Source organism: Cetorhinus maximus, chromosome 20 (genome assembly GCF_964194155.1).
Source record: "Cetorhinus maximus chromosome 20, sCetMax3.hap1.1, whole genome shotgun sequence".
Classification (NCBI taxonomy): Eukaryota; Metazoa; Chordata; class Chondrichthyes; order Lamniformes; family Cetorhinidae; genus Cetorhinus; species Cetorhinus maximus.
The window spans coordinates 42,233,506-42,252,995 of NC_135898.1; the positions used below are offsets into that span (position 1 = coordinate 42,233,506).

The following is a 19,490-nucleotide window of genomic DNA, read 5'->3' on the forward strand; positions in this document are numbered from 1 at the left end:
CAGGCAATGACCATCTCCAACAAAAGAGAATCTAACCTTTGTCCTTGACAGTCAATGGCATTACCATTGCCGAATCCCCCACTATCAACATCCTGGGTGTTACCATTGACCAGAAACTGAACTGCAGTAGCCATACAAATACTGTGACTACAAGAGCAGGTCAGAGGCTGGGAATCCTGCGGTGAGTAACTCACCCCTTGACTCCTCAAAGCCTGTCCACCATCTACAAGGCACAAGTCAGGAGTGTGATGGAATGCTCCCCACCTGCCTGGACACCAACCCCACATAACCCCCTTGCTTACCAAGAATCTATCCACCTCCACCATTTAATAAGATCAATAAGATCAGGGCTGATCTGATAGCCACCTGAAATCTGCTTGCCACCAACCCCACATAACCCCCTTGCTTACAAAGAATCTATCCACCTCTGCCTTAAAAATATTCAAAGACTCTGCTTCCACCAGCTTTTGAGGAAGAGAGTTCCAAAGACTCTCAACCCCGAGTGAAAAAATTTCATCTCATCTCTGTTGTATATGGGTAAGCCCTTATTTCTAAACTCAGGCCCTTGGTTCTTCCCTTTCCTTTTGACCTTCTTCCCTCTGAAAATTCAGAATGTGAATGGCTGAGAAACGGTCTCCCTCTTCCTCAATCTGTTGCTTTACAGGTTGCCACCACTGAGGTTCAATTCGACCCTCTTGAATTACTTTATTTTTATCACTGGTCAAGGAGAGCAACCAAGTTATTCATCGGGGTCAGGTTGAGTGCTGTGAAGTTGTAGTTCAACGAATATATCCTATATAAAAACCATAGTTTATCAAGTTTTGGTAAAAATTATCTTGTGCTATGATGAGTTTCTCATTTCACCCTCTTGCCACATAACGCTGAGCTTCCCCTGACAGTGTTCCCTTGAGGATCATGTTGTAAAAGTTTACTGACAACAGACAAGACCCCTGTGTCTAATGAAGTAAAGCTAGTCATATATACAAAAGAAGAAGAAAGCAGAAAGCCTGGTACTCACTCTATTATGTGTTGAATTGAATTGGACCGTGACATCAGTCATGTTGACCCATTGATGTGCAAAGTTGATAGGACCTTTAATTTCTCTAGTGGCTGTTCTGGACAACTCCTGAAAATAAAATGCACATAAGATAAGGAACTCCAAAACAAGTCAGCAGTATTTCTCTATTTTAATTCACAAAGCCTGCACCTCCACGGATAATGTGTACATTTTTATTCATGTATAATTTTTCAATTGTACAAAATATTCTTTACATCACTAGTTCCTTGTTTTCTGGAATTTAACAACCGTTACAATTGAGAATACACCAAACTGTCCATATTCTCCTAAATGTAAAGGAATCATACCACAAACTGTAATACTGTACCTGCCAAGTATTCAAGCATTTTTTGCCAACTGAGTAGTTTTCCTTTAGCAATTGATTTCTAGAATTTTTGTCTGAGTTGTCATAATCCCAGCTACAGGGCTCCTCTGAGCAGCCGGGTCATTCACCATTTAAGAGTACCAGACAGAGAAAAGTGACTTAGCACAAAGGAAGTGTGGAGCAGCAGCTCCATTCCACAGTACTGCTGTCAGTGGAGTTGATCAAGACCTCTGTTCATGCTTTCCTTTCAGCTTTGGAAAAGCATTCATTCGAGCAACAGAAGGGTTTGTCCCTGACTGAAAATAAACCAAAGCAATCCTATTGATTTCAATAATACATCAGGGCATGAGAACATTACGCTGCTTCCTCCAAAATTATTACAGTACAGTTCCTCTGCCTAGTTATCTTTGGACCATTTATCATTGACCAATAATATTCCAATATTTGCTTCATATTACTTTGAGTTGTTGGATCGTAATCTCACTGAGCACCCACCTTTGCTTTATTGTAGATATGGCGACCAATAATTGCAGTGCTCTCAAACATGTCCCTTCCAGGACCTGCAGACATGCACATCGAAGACTGTAAAATTAGAGATGAAAGGATTAGAGATGAAATCACAATGAATCATGAATTTATAAAACTGGTCAGTGCACAAGACTGACCTAGAATGAGGGCTAACTGAAGAAAACTAGAATTCTTTGTTCCTGTGTTTAGAATCATGGATAACTGAAAAACAGTTACAAGGCTGAGGAGGTAGAGGTGACATGAAAACTCTGCTAAAAGAATGATGTTCAGCACAGACTGGCAGTTGAATTCCAGATCTTAGTAAGCTCTAAAAAAAAATGTATTTAAATACATGCCAAGTGTACAAATAAATTCCGCTTTTTAAATAAAGGTAATTTTCTTATTTTTATTTGGCTGGCTGACTGGTGGGATGGGGAGAGAACATTTTATTGAGTTGTTCAGGCTGAAAGACAACTGCAGATATGACTGAGAGTGAGGCAGTGGGTAGGCCTTTCTGGCAGCATTGTGGTTTAATGACCGTGACGTGTGATCCATGCTCTCACTGATCTGCTATTATGGGTGCTCCGAAATATCAAACATCCTACTCACTCCTCCAACAGGGCAGGTGCTGTCAGGATTGTTACATGTTTCACCGGTGTTCACACAGTGAGGGCCTAGTGTATTCGAAGACACATCCCCCAGATTGGAGGAAGCGAAGGCTGAAACGAAAGGTCCCTGCAAGTGCAAAAATCAAGTCAAAATAATAATTTAATTTGCACAACAGGTAAATCATGTCCCGCAAGCAGGGTTGGGTGGGGAAGAACTATGAATAACAGAGGGCATAACTGACATTTAAACAACTGAATTATTCAGAGACTTACATTAAGATCATGTACATAATTTATATTATGTCTATTAATATTTTATGGTTTATAGGAAGGAATAATTAAATTTGCAAATCATATTAAGGCTGCAGATACAGAAGCAGAGTGAAACACAGAATTAACTTAGACACTGCTGAAACCTTCGTCACAGTCCAGTGAGGAGGGGATTGAGGGTTCCATGACCACAGACTGTAAATTGCATCTCCCTCCGGCTCTGCTTAATCCCTTAGTGGGACTTTGAGCGAATAGGTCATCTTCCTTTCAGGTTTGATTTAATATTTGCTTGCTTTGGCTATTCCATGTAACTATTTGCAGTGTCTGAAGGGCACCTCCTGCAATTTTCCATTACTGGAAAGTGACCTTCTGCCAAATCACTATTGCAATATACCCAAAGTGACCTTATACAATGGTACATAAATCTCTGAGGCCTCAACTAACTATCAACTCAACATCTTAACATTAAAGAAAATTACACCCTCAGCCCTCCCTGTGTGCCTGTTCCCTGGAACCACAAACTTGAGAGAGATCAGGCTTAACTCTTCCTAGTCACAGCAATATTATTCATTAGATGGTTTATAGGCAGGCCACATGATGTGTGGTAAACTATGGTTAAAAGTTTATTTCACAAATTAATGTTGAACTGTAAAAGTTTGGACATGTTCCTGCGTTGTGGTGCAATATGGAACACACACAGTTACAGGTTTTTACATGGTAATAGCAGTGTCTTCAAGTCATCACAGCTAAACAATATATGTTTTGGCTTGTAAGAATTGGTTGCAACTTTCAGATATTGGGGTGCTTTAAAACATCATGGAATCCTTTATATCAGTGTAATAATAATAATTATCAAGTACTCTTTTGGTGTACTAATGAGAGTGAAATGACAAAGCTGAGATTGGTTAAGGTTAATACAGTTTATATTTATTAATAGCTTGACAATCAAAAAAAAGATTTTGGACTGTTTTATTCTTACTCTTTTGCCTTTCCTTTCCTGAAGGCATTGAGGTATATTCAGGGTCTAGTTATGGGATCAGTGTCAACCCTCAGCACGAATGCCCATTCTCCATTTTGGAGCCTAGACTGACGGGAATGACGGGCTATTCAGCTACCTGGAGGAAGGGGATCAGCACAGCAGAATCCAATGCTTCTGGCAATTCACACCTCCCACTTTTCAAGCAGCATTACTGTATTAGGAACCATGGATAAATGTTTCCCTCCTTAACACAGAAGCTTTAAAGCCAATAGCAGCACAAGCGCCACACAGGCTGAAACGAGTTAACATAGTACATGCTGGAAATCGACCTTCCTACTTTATTAGTTCAGCCCCACGTTTGGAAGTGCACTTTGCAGCTGAGCCATTATAGGGGTTGGGGTGGAAGCTTGAATGTTCAGTTAGTATGAAAGTCAGACAGATATGTATTTTTATACAGCTTTTCAAAACCTCAGGTCAAGCCAAAGCAATTTACAACCAATGAGGTACTTTAGAAGTGTAGTAAATGTAATAAATACGGCAGCTAATTTGTGGACGGCAAAGTCCCACAAAGAGCAATGTGATAATGGCTAGATAATCTATTTATTGTGGTGTTGGTTGAGGGATAAGTATTGGTCAAGATACCAGGTAATCATCCCCTGCTGTTCTTTGAATAGTGCCATGTGATCTTTGAGATCCACCTGAGAGCAGACCAGGCCAAGGTTTAGCAGCACACTCAGTCCCGGATAAGATTGTCAGTCTAGAATTTGTGCTCAAGTGTCTGGAGTTGGACTTGGACCCACAACTTCCTGACTCAGAGGCGAGGGCACCACCACTGAGAGTGTCTCTAACTGTCGTATTAAAGTCACAATAGAGCTTCCAACATAAAGATTTCCTGAGGTAAAACCACAGAGCATTGACATGTTCCTATAATACTAACCTCCCCGGGCAAATATCCAGCATTCATCTCCTGTTCAAACAGGTAAGATGCATATCCCATGTTGTCACTGCTAACCAGGTGATTGCTATTGTTCATGCTGACAGGGTGGACAGCAAACCAACTATAACAAATCAAAGAGACATAAAAAAGTGATTGTTAAAAATGGTTAATGAGTCATGTTGTTGATAGGGAATTCAAAGTGAGTTTGAAAGGCAAAAATATATCATCATGCTTCTGGTTTCTTCCAGATACATTGATATTTTGGGAGAGGAAATATGATATCCCTTACCCTAAAAGGGGTTACATAAAATAAACATACTTCTTCAAGAGAGTATCCATCTAATTAAGCTGGAATGTCCCAGCCTGCTGAAATTTGAAGAAAATTAAGACAATATCATCTGTTGATAACTTCACCAAAAAACATTAATTTTTCCAACAACCAATCAAAACAACCGAAGGATAAGATTTCACGGTTTAAAACTTCTACTGAAACAAACAAGCTAAAATCAACAAAAATTAAATATTACTTAACAGGCATCAAACTAAAAAAAGATACTTTAACATTAACTAACTAATGCAATCAAGTTATGTATTACAACTCCTTTCACTGTGTACTGCACTTCTGGTAGACGGGTAGCATTATAAGAACGAGTGCCAATTACTTCCAGCTTTGCAGCAGGCTTACTTCTCCCCGCCATTCCAGGGTGTAACTTCCATTGCCTTTTGAAAATCATTCCATTCAGCTTGAGTATTCCAGGACTGACTTCCACCAGCAAGGCCCACTTCAACAACTCCTTGCTCCTTAAATCTTCAGAAGTCCCATCTGTTCCATCTTCCTTGTTTTGAATAGAGAACCAGCTCTCACTAGCATCCTGCTTGGCTGCTAACAGAAAAAGTCTTTTCCTGCTCCTCACAGCAGTAGCTGCATTGTCTCTCTATCTCTCTCTCTGTTTCTGTCTCCAAAGAGCAGCTGCCCTTCTACGTCAGTGCGTGAAAACCGTCACTTGATTTTCAATAGGTTTCAGTTTGGTTTCCTTTTCCCATGACAACCAGACCGCATGCGCCTGTCTCCATGCAGAGTTTAGTATGACTACCATCCTCCCTACCCAGAACATTCTGTTTCACCTTAAGTTAAAGGGGACATTTCAAAACATAACATCTTGTAAAGTCCAGTGTTCGTAGCAACCATTAAAAGCCTGAAGCTATATTTAAAAATAATTCAAATGCACAATGTTAGGACCCAGTCACTGGATTTTACAACTACAGATCTTGAAAGGTACAGTCAAAAACATTTTTTTTTTTTTAAAGTCTTGCATTTGCCTGCATCCATTGTGTCACATCTTATGAAGTTATTACATCTGAAAGTGTTGCACTTCAGTGGGTCACACCTCTGTGTGACTGAAATTAGAAACTGGCTGAAACACAAACTTGAAAGTGATGGAAGATGAGGAAAATGAGAGACCAGGAGGAGACGGAGCTTCAAAGGGAGAGAGGGGGAAGAGAGGGGGGAAGAGAGAGGGGGAGAGAGAGGGGGAGAGAGAGCGGCAGAGATTGAAAGAGAAAGAGAACCGCAGGTGACTTTTTGTTCCCTTCAAAATTCATTTCTGGCAGATTTTGAAACTTGAGCTAAAGGCAACCTAATAAATCAAATCACCGTGTATGTTACCACTAGCATATTGTAGGCCTTAAAGTAAAAGAGATATTGATGGTATCAGTAAAGGCACTCATATAATATAACAATATATTGGGCACTTGTAAGAGGAGGAGGAAGGCGAGGGGAGCAAAGACATAGGAAGAGTGAAACAGAAACAATGAATAAAGAGAGTCAAATAGACTGTAAAATACCCCAGAAAAAGAGAATGGATGGAGGACAGTGTCAGAGAAAGCATCACACAAAAGAGAGAGGAGGGATACAGATATAGCCAAAGTTCTGTCCTCCTGTAACTGTATTATAATAACATTGTGCAGTATATGGTAACTAGATCACCATTGTTACAGATGGGGAAACCATTTCATTTATCTCATCCATTCATTAAAATCAATCCCACTACAGCATCCAACAACTTCTGAAATTATTCCTGGACTTTTGCATGGTGTTCACAGTGTTGTCATTATGAACATCATATCATCTGACTGACTGTAAGCAATGCTATAGAAGGTCCACTGGTAACTTAAGAAACAAAATCACAAGCATCAACTCATACATACTCAGGAATGATCCAAAATCGAAGCTAAAATATGTAGTATCAATCAATTCTGCTTTCTAATTTACCTCAAGAACTTGCAGAAACATAAATTATTTGGAAAATTATCTACTTTTCTGTGGAAAGTACCATAAGCAAAAGTACATAACATTCATTTGAGTTATACAAAATTTCATCTAAGCTGTGAATTAAATTCGGTTGTGACTGTTGCTAGGTGTCTAAAGGGGAGATGCATTAATTTCTACAACAATGCTTTCTTTTTTGAAGAATGCATTTCAAAATATTGTGCTTTCAAGAACTTCCTATTCGCTTTTCTATATTCACTGTATATATTGTGGTATCTTGGTAGGAGCTGACGAGAAATGTACTCTGAAAGACAAAAGAAAAATGCACTGCCTGGAAGTGTGGTGGAGGCAGGTTCAATTGAGGCATTCAAGAGGGCATATAATCATTATTTGAATACAAACAATATGCAGGGTTATGGGGAAAAGGCAGGAGAATGACACTAAGTCAGAATGCTCATTTGTGAGCCGGCACAGACATGATGGGCTGAACGGCCTCCTTATGCACTGTAACAACTCTGTGATTCTGTATTTATTAAGTTAAGACTCAGTGTGAAGTTCCACTGCAGTAACCATTTAGATGCTGTAGGGATAGTTGCACAGTACATTTGATTACTGCATTGCCCTCACTGAAGGTTAACAATCTCTGAAGAAAAGAATGTGTGTTTATACGGGCCAAATAAGCTCCTGTTCTCTATCATCCTACATAGGGCTTTTATAGTGTCAGCATGTCACAAACTGTAATTATTATTATCTTACAGAAAAATGCAGCAATTTGCACACAAGTTGCCGTAAAGCAACAATGTGATAAATGAGCACATCATTTTCTTTTAGTAAATTTGGGTGCGAGAATAAATGTTGGCCCGATTATTAGGGGAGCTCCCCCGTTCTTCTTCAAATAATACCTGTTACATCCACCTGAAACAGAAAATAGGATCTTGATTTAACCTCTGACAGTGCAGCACTTCAGTCCTTCACTGAAGGGCCTAGATTATAACCATAAATCTCTGTATTTGCATTTGAACACATTCTGACTCATCTTTTGATTCATAGGAGAGTTCTAGCACTAAGTCAAGGATGGGACTTTGAATGCTGACTTCTTTATTTTTGATAAAAAGGCCTTCACTGTTAACGGTAAATCCATAATCAGGATTCCATGAAGAAGTATGTTTAACAGCAACTTGCTGGAGATGACTAACAATGGTACAATGCTAATAGGGTCAGGAACTATAGCTAATGCCAACTGACCGTGCTGTGTTTCTTTATTTCTAATATTCAAGGATAAAGGTTCAATAATACAACCATTACATCAGTAGCCACTCTTGATAATTCCACTTTCAAGAATGTAGCTTCGTCCCAAGGAGAGACAGAGAAAGGTATCTAGAAACAGTCAGGGTTTCTGCTGTAAGTAACTAGGCAGTCTAAAAGTGCCACTCCTGCAGAACCAGAAGAAAGGAACCTTCTCTCCCCTGTGTAAACCCTGATACTACTTACTAAGCACACCTGTTAAAGCAACCCCCAACAATTCGACAGTAGAAGCCACCCCAGCAGCAGAGACAAGTCTATAACTTCAAGACCTTCATTTCAGACAAAGCAACACCTCAGCTTCAAAACATATTAGCTCTGCACCGAATATGGACTAACCTTGATTTTCATTTTATTTTCTTTTTCTTCATTTTATCTTCATTTGTAACTAATCTTTGTGTATGTATGTGTTAGTAGCTTTATCTTTTCTTAAGTAACTTCTAGAGCAATGGTGTGAAATAAACAAACCTTTTCTTTTTTTTAATTAAAAATGCTTTGCTGGTGGGTTATCTTAGATTGGATTTTTCACTCACACACACATACACAAATGAATACATTGTTCACAGGCAACTTTGGAGAAACACTCGATAAAGTGTGACACTATACAAAGAAAATAATTCTACTAAAGAGTGACAAATCCCCAGAACCAGATCATTTCCAGGATGGAGTAGGTGAACCAGTATGAATTTCTAAAGGAGTAGGTTATGCCTGATGAAACTGATTTTTTTGAAGAGCTGACTAAAGTAGTGGACTGTCCACTGCTTAACTCACCTCTTCAAAAGTTCGATAAAGGCCCTGATAAGATACTGTTAGCTAAAGTTGATGCTGATGGAATTAAGAGCAAATTATTGACATGGTTCAGAGATTGGCTGACAGGTAGGAGACAGAGCTTAGGGATAATCAGCAGATTCTCTCATTGGCACGATTTGACTAACAGTATTCCATAGGGACCTGTCTTGGGGCCTCAGCTATTCACTGTATTTATTAACACCCAAGCTGATTGCAAAGAAAGCCACAAGTTTTTCTGATGACACAAAGATAGTTGGCATTGTAGGCAGTGTAGTTGGAAGCATAAAATTATAGAGACAATAATAGATTCAGTGAATGGGCAAAATTATGGCAAATGGATTTCCATATATATAAATATGAGATAGATCATCTACTTTGGACCTATAAAAGGGAGATGAGAGTGCTTTCTAATTGCTAAGATGCTACAAGAAGTGAAGGTCTAAAGATGTTTGGGGGTCTTTATTATGTGTGTTATTAAGATGTCACAGACAGGTAAAGAAAATAATCAATGGCCCTTGACAGCTGGAGGATTAGAATACAAGGGTGAGGATCATGTTTCAACAATACAAGGCCCTGGTTAAACCACATCTGTAGTACAATGTTTAATAAGGCACAATACTTTTGGAAGGATATATTGGCATTGGGGGGAATGCAGTGTGGATTTACTAGAATGGTACTTGGGCTCAAAGGGTTAAATCATAAGGAGCTATCTCACAAACTAGTTGTATTCCCTGAAGTTTAGAAGAATAAGAGATGATTTGTTCAAAATTTACAAGGTATTAACAGAATCAGATAGCTTTAGAGAGAAGCTATGTCTAGGACTAGGGGTCCAACTTAGCCCCTTGGACATGTTCCGTCATTCAATCAGATCATGGCTGGTCTGTGACTTAACTCCATATGCTTACCCTCATCCCATAACCCTTAATACCTTAGTTAGCAGAAATCGATCAGTCTCCGGTTTAATATTAACAATTGACCCAGAACCAACTACTATTTGTGGAAAAGAGTTCCAAACTTCTATCACCCATTGTGTGCAGAACTATTTCCCAGTTCCACTCCTGAAATGCTTGCCCTTAAACTCCCGACACTTCTTTGGATCAGCGCCGTGGGATTTGTTATGCCTACCTTCACATGGCCTTGGTTTCACGTCTCATTTGAAGACAGTGGGCTAGGCTTTTGTGGAGGCGAGAAGGTCGAATTAGGAAACTTCCCGAGTCCGCAGAACCATCTCCTTTAAAAGATCCGCTGCCCACCATATTTTCATTCCGGGGAGGCGGGGGTGAGATTGAGTCAGGCCTGCTGCCTCCAGAGGCAGGTTTGAGGTGGCAACAGAGCTGGGTGGACACCCAGGCCAGGTTAGAATGTCCAGCTCCATTTACTGGAATATCAGCCCAGTTTTAATTATGAATATCAGGCCCTCAAAACCCCTCCAACCACCCCATGGTCCCTCTATATCCCCATGCCCTCTTATATCCCCAATGCCCCATCCATGCCCTCATACACCCATGCCCACTCCCTGCCCTTATATCCCCCCCCCCCATACCCCTCCATGCCCCCTTGGAGCCCACACGCCTCTTCATACGCTCAGACCCCTTCATATCCCGCATGCCCCCTCCATAGCCACTCCCAGTACCCATTATGAGCAGACCTCAGGACATCTTTAAAATGGATATTAAGAAAAAAATAAACTTACAACATGCTAATCTCATTCAAACACACCATACTGAAAAAAAAACACACTCCTTCAAAAAAGCCACTCCAAAAAAAATTTAATACCAAATGGGCAATCTGTTATAAAGCAAATGTCTATTTCACGAAACACATCAAAGATAGCTAATCCTTTAACTTCTTAAAACAGTCAATCAAAATGTTTATACAGCCCCCTGCTGAGATAAGTGGTTCTGGACCATTTGAAACTCAGCCAAGCATTCAGAATGGGCTCAGTTATGACAACAAAACTTGGAGAATGTCAAGAATGGAATCTATTGAAGCTGAAAAATCAGATGAGATTTTTTCCTAAACTACACCAGGTGTCTTGTCAATCAAAACAGTCCAGGAGTGCATGGGGTTGCTTTTCTCTGACAACTGCTGGAGGTTTTTGAAGCTCTCTGGACATTTAAAATCACTTCAGATTTTTACAATAGAGATCCCAATCACTGCAGTAAAAACACATCTATCTTACAATACAGCATCTAACTATTTAAACTGGAAGTTATTTTTTTGTATTTCAAAGCCTGTAAATGAAAGAATTCAAGGAGCGGGTGAATGTTTTCTTTGGTTTCCCAATTAGGACTGGGATCCCTCATGGTTCATGCCTCTACTGAGAGGCTGTGAACTACGTGTACTTACTGAAGGGACCCAACTCCACTAAAATTGTGGGGTGGTGGAGGGGATATTTAAACTGCCCACCCTTGCAGTGGAGCTGGCAAGGGTGGAAGTGCTTCAAGTGGGCCAACTGCCTGCTCCCTTATCCTACGCCAGCGAAAATTGCTAGAAATGGGAATGAGGGTGAGAATCCCAGAACTGGGTCCTACCTACCATTTTTTAAGGGGGCTCAAGTCATTTCGATTCATGAAAATACAGCCCAGTGCATCTGTGAATGTGACACATCCTCAGTACCACAGTGGAGTGTCAGCCTAGATTCAGTCTATCATGGGGTTTGAACCTACAACCTCCTTACTCCTAGGGGAGAGTGCCATCACTGAGCCAAGCTAAAAGAAACCAAGATAATATTATAATTCCTCAAACAACTGCGCATCATTTTTGTCAAATTCCCAATTTAAAATTAGGTTTGTGCTGATCCAGAGCTTAAAAGTTTAAATATTGCTGTAATTGTCTGTCTCAAAGATTAGCTCATAATGTGATTATTGAAGATGTGGAAATGCTGTACCTGAGTGTTCCAATACCATGTCCGTCTAGATCCACCATCTTGAGTAGAACTAGTTCTTTGTCAGTGTTTGATTTGTATCTATATCAACGATAGCATTTAAATAAGTTATGACACAGACTTTGTTTAAAATATTTATTTAATTAATTACTTTTAAAAATTCAATCACTTTATCCGCGTCTTCAAGCATCTCTCACAGAAAAATGCAACAAAACGAAAAGACGTTGGGCTGGATTTTCATCCTCGAGGCGGGTATTGGGAGTCGGGAAAATTCCTAGCTCAGTACGCCCACCTCGGGAGAAAGTGCCAGGAAAGATGGGATTTTTATGGTGGGGGTAGTGGGATGCAGGCTGCAGGCTGCAGTCCGGCCAGCCGACCTGGGAATAAGTTTGGAGGCAGCCACAGGGGCTACTGGATACAGAAGTGGGCTGTTTTAAAGGCTCCTCTCGGTACTATGGGACTTATATGTTATAAATTACAATGAAAAACTAAGGCCCTCTAGCACTCACTCCTCACAACCCTTCACCCCCCCCACACACTCGCCATGTCCCATCCATGCCCCATCCATGCCCACCTAATGCCCACCACCCCTCCCATCACCCCACCCCACCCCCAACCCCCAACCCTCGCCATGTCCTGATAAATTTATTCCCAGTTGGGGAGCATAGAATAAGCAGCAATGTAAATAGAGGTCCCAAACTATGATACATAGCCATCCTTGATTCCCCAGACAAGGTGCAGCAAGGTTATGGCACCATTTAATGATGAGGACCCTGGAATTGATCTGCAGGGACATTCAAGCCCTTGGGGGGGTGATAAGACCATTGGAACTTTGTGAAGGGACACAGACCACATATTAATTTTAGGAAAGAAGTTATTATGAAGCAGAGTGGTGAATTACACTGGTGCTCCCATATACTGAACTGTGCTGGGGAGAGCATCATCCTGCTGAAACACTCAGTCAATTATTTCTGAAGTGAATTGATGTTAAATAGACGAACTTGACAGCCATTCTGTGTCAGCAGCATCCTACAAGCAGCACTGGGAAAGAAGATAGGCAGATTTGCATTTATATAGTGTATTTCATGACCTCAGGATGTCCCAAAGTGCGTTACAGCCAATGAGCTACTTTTAAAGAGTTGTCATGGTTGTATTGTAGACAAACTCACTGCATTCCAGTTTCAGCCTAAGTTTTATACTCAAGTTGATGGAATGAGACTTGAACCTACAACCTCTGAGTCAGAGATAAGAGGACTGCTGACTGAGCCCCGGCTGACACCTAAAGATCCTATGTAAAGACTAACTTACATAGCAGTGTACTGTAACAGGGGTTACTGTTATTTTCTTTTAAATCATGAATGAGGAAGTGATGACTCTAGTAGTTGCTCGGAACAGAGACTCAGATATGTCTGCCTGTAGTCTATGCCATCTAATACTTACAAAAAGATGCATCCTATTCTCTAATGCATAAAATTGGAATATGTGCATTTTTCAAATGTAATACTTTCCAAAACAAGTGGAATAATAAATAATTAGGAAATCTTGTTCAAATGAAATGGGTTTAATTTTTGAATGGCAAGTTGTTTATACTGTTGTTTACAAAATGTGTATCAACTCACTAGGTGGAGCTATGGCCTGCTACTTTGAGCAATATGAGTGACAAGGGGCCATGGAGGAAAAAGAACAACTCTAAATAAAAGGGTACATAATTTGATATATTACACCGCAGGCTTAAAATGTTGTTGGTCATGAATTTCGCTCATGTATGGACATCCTTTAAATATTTTGTACACTATCAAACCAATGAATGTACAGGTACTTCACAGCATAATGTTAGTGTTGTTCATGTAAATTTATAATGATAGGAAATCTGAAAGTCATTTTAATAGATAACTAAATAGCTGTCTCAAGCATCATTAACAAATTGGCCTGGAGTTACAATTACTATGGTTACTGTATTTACCTTGCTCTCACTACATGTATAGACTTCCTGATTCCTTATCAATTATACCTAAGCCTAATATTCAGTTGATTGGGTACCTGGCTCGTTCTCCTTCTGGATTCTGCAAGTAAGAATAGGGGCTCCTGTTTATGTTGCTGCCTTCCACTTTTCCCTTATTTATAAATATTCTTCCTGCTTTCATGTTCTTGTGTGCGATATCAATGCTCTGAGGAGATGGGAATTGAAAAGATATATTTTCAAGCACATTAACGGAGTGAAGATCAAAATTGTCCAATTACACCATTGAAGTGATTAACATTTTGAAAGGATGTTTACAGTGTTCGGGAAAGGAAGCTTGTTCCTATGATCCTGGTATCAAAAGGGTTCTAATTTCAGTGAGGTTTCAACAGGTAAAAACAAAATACTGCGGATGCTGGAAATCTAAAACAAAAACAAAAATACCTGGAAATACTCAGCAGGTCTGACAGCATCAGCGGAGAGGGATACAGTTGATGTTTCGAGACCGTATGACACTTCATCAGAACTAAGACATATGTCTTAGTTCTGATGAAGGGTCATACGGACTCAAAATGTCAACTGTATCCCTCTCCGCAGATGGTTTCAAGAGGTGTTCTTCCCAATTGACAGGGAGTAAAAATCAAAGGGCAAGTTGATCCATATATTTCTCATGCACCTCAGCCCCCACTGACTGGAAAAATGGGTGTTGGTGAAGACAAGAAGAAAATCAACATGCATGCCCTCTCTGTTAGGAAATTGTCTTGACAGTAAGAGATACTAAGGGGAGCAAGGTAATTCGCATTTGGAAATATACCATATTTTTAAACTACATTTCTTCCATAAAATTGCATCCACCAGTACGACATTTCTCAAAAATATTTACTGTTCAGAAAAACAATTGTAATTTTATATCTGAAGTAATTTGATTTTAAATTACTTGTAAATACAAATTAGTAGGAACAGGAAATGGCCATTAGACTCAATAAGCCTTTTCTGTTTAGCATAAAATTCAATGAAAGCAATAAGCTTTCCATTATCTAGAGAGGAATATTTTTCCAATTTGGTTCCATTGTCATTTTTTCCAAGCGATGATAGCAGTGGATAATTAAGGAAAGATTCCATTGAAAATGTATTAGGTTGCATTACTATACTGGAAATGTCATCCTAGAAACATTATTTCCTTGAGTGCATTGCAAAGTAAAAGGTTGTTGGTACCACAAACTACCCAGCAATGAAGGTGACATAACATGGGACCACCCTGTCTATAATGTGCCTTGCTTCACTCTGTGATACAGCACTTACAGGGTTAAAAAGCAGCAGCACTCTCAGAAAATGCTCCGCTTGATTTGATACAATAGCTACAGATATAGTTATTGTGTTTGATCAAGCACCTTAAGAGGTTATGCAATTCAATTGAAATGCAAGCATTTTGTGTTATGTTTGCCTATATGATTGATTGGCATGTCTCCAAGTTTGAGCCTTGCATATTTAAATTTCCTACGTTCGTCAGCTTTTTGAGAATTACTTATCAGGTATTGCAAAAGTTGGGCAGTCTATTAAATTTCAGAGAGATATGCCAAAGGGAAATGCTATACACGGTCTGTGGCAGACTACCACAAAGGCTCAGAAGACAGAAAGAGAAAGAGAGAAAAAGAATGCACCTTCACTTCTATACAGCTTTTCATAACTTCAGGATGTTCCAAAATGCTTTATGATCAATGATGCACATTGGAATTGTAGTCACTGTTGTCATGTAAGAAATGCAGCAGCCGATTTACACATAGCAAGCTCCCTACTCCCCACCCCACCCCACCCCACCCCACCCTAACTAAGGCAATTTGGTAATCACCTGTTATTGTTTTTAACCTGTGTGATGTTGGTTAAGGGATAAATGTTGAATACCAGGGAAAACACTTCTGCTTTGTTTGAATACTGTCATGGGATCTTTCACAACCAGAATAACAAGTCATTACCATATTGCCATTTGTGGGAGCTTGCTGTATGCAAATTGTAAACTGAAGCGAAGTAATAAGGATTTCCTATTTGATCCTTGGTGTCCTTCCCTTGATATTGGGCAGGAGAGGCATACTGGTTGCCTCTATTGATAGGCAGATAGGGAGCAAGAGCTCATCTGAGAAAATATCTAGCGTTAAAACTCCAAACATTAAGCATAACTATTAAACTAAACACTCCATCTTGAATGACATGTCTTTAAATTAGATCATTAATTGGTATGATACTATTTGCAGCTGTGTCTGATTAAGTTAGGATGTGGTATTGAACAATAATCTAGCTACATAATTACATTCTGAAGCACATCCAGAGTGTGTGGAAATCTGAATTACATTGAGCATACATGCAGTGATCATCATATTTGGGAACTGTGACATGTTGAAAATGTTTTGTTGCCTTTATTTGATTGGCTCAAATGTCATTGACAAAAAGCAACAAATCATTTTAAATGCCACTGAATGGTTGTATAACTACCACTGAAGAACCAGGAAATGTTGTGGTAGTTAATGGAGTTTGTTTGAAAGTAAACAGTCATTGAAGGAAGCAACAAGAAGCCGCTACCTCTTTGAATGTCAAGCTTCTAAAAAAAAAAATTTAACCTTCCTTACAGGAGGCTCAGAATCCTTTCCTTCCCCATTTTGCTTCATGGCTGAGAATAAGACCATACTAAGCACCATAACCACAGTCCAGGCTCCAAATCTCAAGCAGCAGGATGGCTCAGGAGAGACACAGACGTTGATGAATCAAAACCAAACCTGTAACAACTTTAAGTGTCAGGGTAGGTCGATTGGTAGCACTCTTGTTCCTTGCTGCAAACTTATCAGCAGTTCTGTGGATGCCGTTTCAAGTCAAAAATGACGTTTAAGCTGTACACGCACACTTCTGATATGGGCAACGCTGGAAGTCATTTTAGGCAGCTTGTCAGCAGCTGAACTGGGAGTGTGCAGTGTAGGTGGATCTTGATGTCAGGCAATGTGCAATGTTACTTTGACTCTCTTAGGCACACCACCACCTTCTCATGGGCAATTAGAGGTAGGAAAGAAATGCTGGCTTTGCCAGTGATGCCCACACCCCAAGCATGAATATCAAAAAAAAAAATTTCAACCTCAAATGTTCCAGCTAACACCCTCTCCTAACCTTGATCAGCAGCAGGAAAGACCACTCACCAGTGCTGTTTAAAGAGATCATCGCTCACTCTCAGTTCAATTGCTGGCTGATTCCTACTGCCTGTTGCTAAGTTAATGGAAGTTTATGGAGATTTGTACTGCTATTTAAAGTTGGTGAAGTCGACACGGAGTGCTGTGTCATATGGTGAAGGCTTTGGTTCTGACTTCAAGGATTCTGCTCACACCACTTGCTCCCCAGTCATCAGTGTCATAATTACCATCTCCCTTGGCCTGCAGCATGACAGAGGGAATGACCAGAAGCAACACAGAGGAGGACAGGCTTTTTTAAGAGAGGAGGAAGGAGAGAAGGGCTCTCAGCAGGAGGCCATATCCGTCCAGGGTGTGCAGGGAACATTTCTCCAATCTTAACCTCAACGAGGAACTGTGTCTCTGTTTCACTAAGGAGGTCCTCACTGAAATCTGTTACCTGATTCAGCCTCAGAGCAGGGCAAGGATGGCATTACCAGTGGCTGTGAAGGTGAGCTTGGCCATGAACAACTTCTTGTCAAGCTCCTTTGAGGCTGGAGCAGGTAACATCTTGCAGTTCACTGTCCGATGTTGCATATAGAAGATGAGTGACCCTCTGTATCTCTGCATCCAAAAAGAGGGAAATACTTTAGATTCTCTTTTTCCAGAGAGAAGCAACCAGAACAAGCATGCAGTTTTTCCAGGATAGTGGGCTTCCCCATAGTGCATGGTTCTATTGACTGAACACATGTCACTTTACAGATGACGTATGTAAATCCAGAGATGTATGGTAGTCACAGAGTGTTCCACTCTCTAAACGTACAGCTGATGATACAGAGCATATCATGCAGGTCAATGCCTAGTACCACAGTAGCAGTCATGTTGCCCTTATTCTGCGCCAGTCTGCTGTACCATCAAATTTAGGCCACAATGAGAGACCAGAGAGTGGTTACTGGGCAACATGGGCTATCCAATGACCATCTCATGACTCTGGTGGGTAACCCATGCATGTACATAATGTATACTCTGTACATAATATATTATAACGAGAGTTATCCTGTGACATGGAATGTTATCAAGTAGACCATGGGGCTGATTAAACAACACTTCCACTGCCTGGACTGCTCTGGAAAAGCCCTGCAGTACTCTCCAGAAAGCTTGTGCATGATTCGCAGTGTACACTGCATCTGGCACAAGTTCAACATCATGAAGGGCAAAGCACTTACCTAAGGTATACAGTGAGCAGCTGAGGAGGAAGAGGAAGGGAGGAGGCAACCAACAAATCCCCTTCTGATTGGCCTGTTTGTGACTGGCTCAAGTGACTACAGTAGAGTAATACAACCCCACTTGCCAATTCAACAACAGTCCCAGAACTTGACATCCTCTTGGCCAGAATGCTGAAATAAAAGCCTTGACCAAACAAATATTCAAAAACCAACTTTATCAAACAAATCATCTATCATTCTACTCATGTGAAGTCGTTGAACTTCTTGCAGCACAGCATTCAGGTCCTCAGGGCTACACTGCTGACATTGGCCATGTCAGCTACCTGCTGCTACTGCCTTCAGTATGGAGAGCCTCCCGGTCCTAGTGAATTGAGGACCCCCGTCCACCTTCTGCACCATGGCCTCTTTTACTGCATTGGAACAGCTTGGAGCCCACTCTGCCATTTTGTGTCTTTTCTTTTTAAACTTTCCCAAGTCAAACTCACTCTTGGATTGATTTCCATCACCTGTCTTTTATGAAGGGCTGGTCGGCTTTAAGTAGTGCCAGCTAGCTTGACCTCGTACTGACCTCTCTCAATTTTGCTTCTCCTGCTTAGGCATGCAGCCACTCAACAGCAATCATGTAGATGAGCAAGTGGCATGAAGTTTGCGGGCTGCCCTCATCGGAACAAACAGGCATGGGTTAATTGCATGTCGCGGTCCCCCCCACTCGTTTTCAGGACTATCCAGTTTTGCTCTGATTCAAAGTTGTGCGCTCAAGTAACTTGACAAATTTATCCCCATAATCTCGGGAACACTATGATGAGAGAGAGACAGTGTTACATTTTCTGACGGGCCATTGTTTGGATGAATTGTTAATCTGACGTCCTGTCCGCCTGCTCAGGTGAATGAGAAAGATCCGTGATAGCATTTGAAGTTGAGCAGGGAGGTCTTCTCACATCCCTGGTTCACATTCTTCCCTCAGCTAACATCATGAAAAACAGATTATAAGGTGATTTATTCATTTACAGTTTGTGGGGCATGGCTGTGCAAAATTGCTGCCAGAATAGTAGTGATAACATTTCAAAAGTAACCAACTGGTTGTGAGGCAAGTTACAATGTTTAGAGGAATTTGCTCTTATATACTTTACACCCACATTTTACTTCGTTAATCAACATCCAATAACTAATGTTAGTATTTGTACAAAATATTACACTCAAATGCATAACATTACCACATATTAAAATA

At 40.4% G+C, this 19,490-nt stretch overlaps 1 protein-coding gene across 4 annotated transcripts in view; it reads right to left on the reverse strand.

Annotated features, from left to right (window-relative positions):
* Window positions 1-19,490, reverse strand: part of asah2 (N-acylsphingosine amidohydrolase 2) — a 99,614-nt gene that overhangs the window by 54,055 nt on the left and 26,069 nt on the right. For all 4 annotated transcript variants that reach the window (XM_078565924.1, XM_078565925.1, XM_078565926.1 and 1 more), the window contains 6 exons: window positions 13,971-14,098; window positions 11,934-12,011; window positions 4,684-4,804; window positions 2,499-2,624; window positions 1,878-1,964; window positions 1,019-1,126 (listed from right to left, as the gene is read on the reverse strand). In XM_078565924.1, coding sequence (XP_078422050.1) covers window positions 1,019-1,126; window positions 1,878-1,964; window positions 2,499-2,624; window positions 4,684-4,804; window positions 11,934-12,011; window positions 13,971-14,098 — 648 coding nt within the window. The remainder of the gene's footprint in view (window positions 1-1,018; window positions 1,127-1,877; window positions 1,965-2,498; window positions 2,625-4,683; window positions 4,805-11,933; window positions 12,012-13,970; window positions 14,099-19,490) is intronic.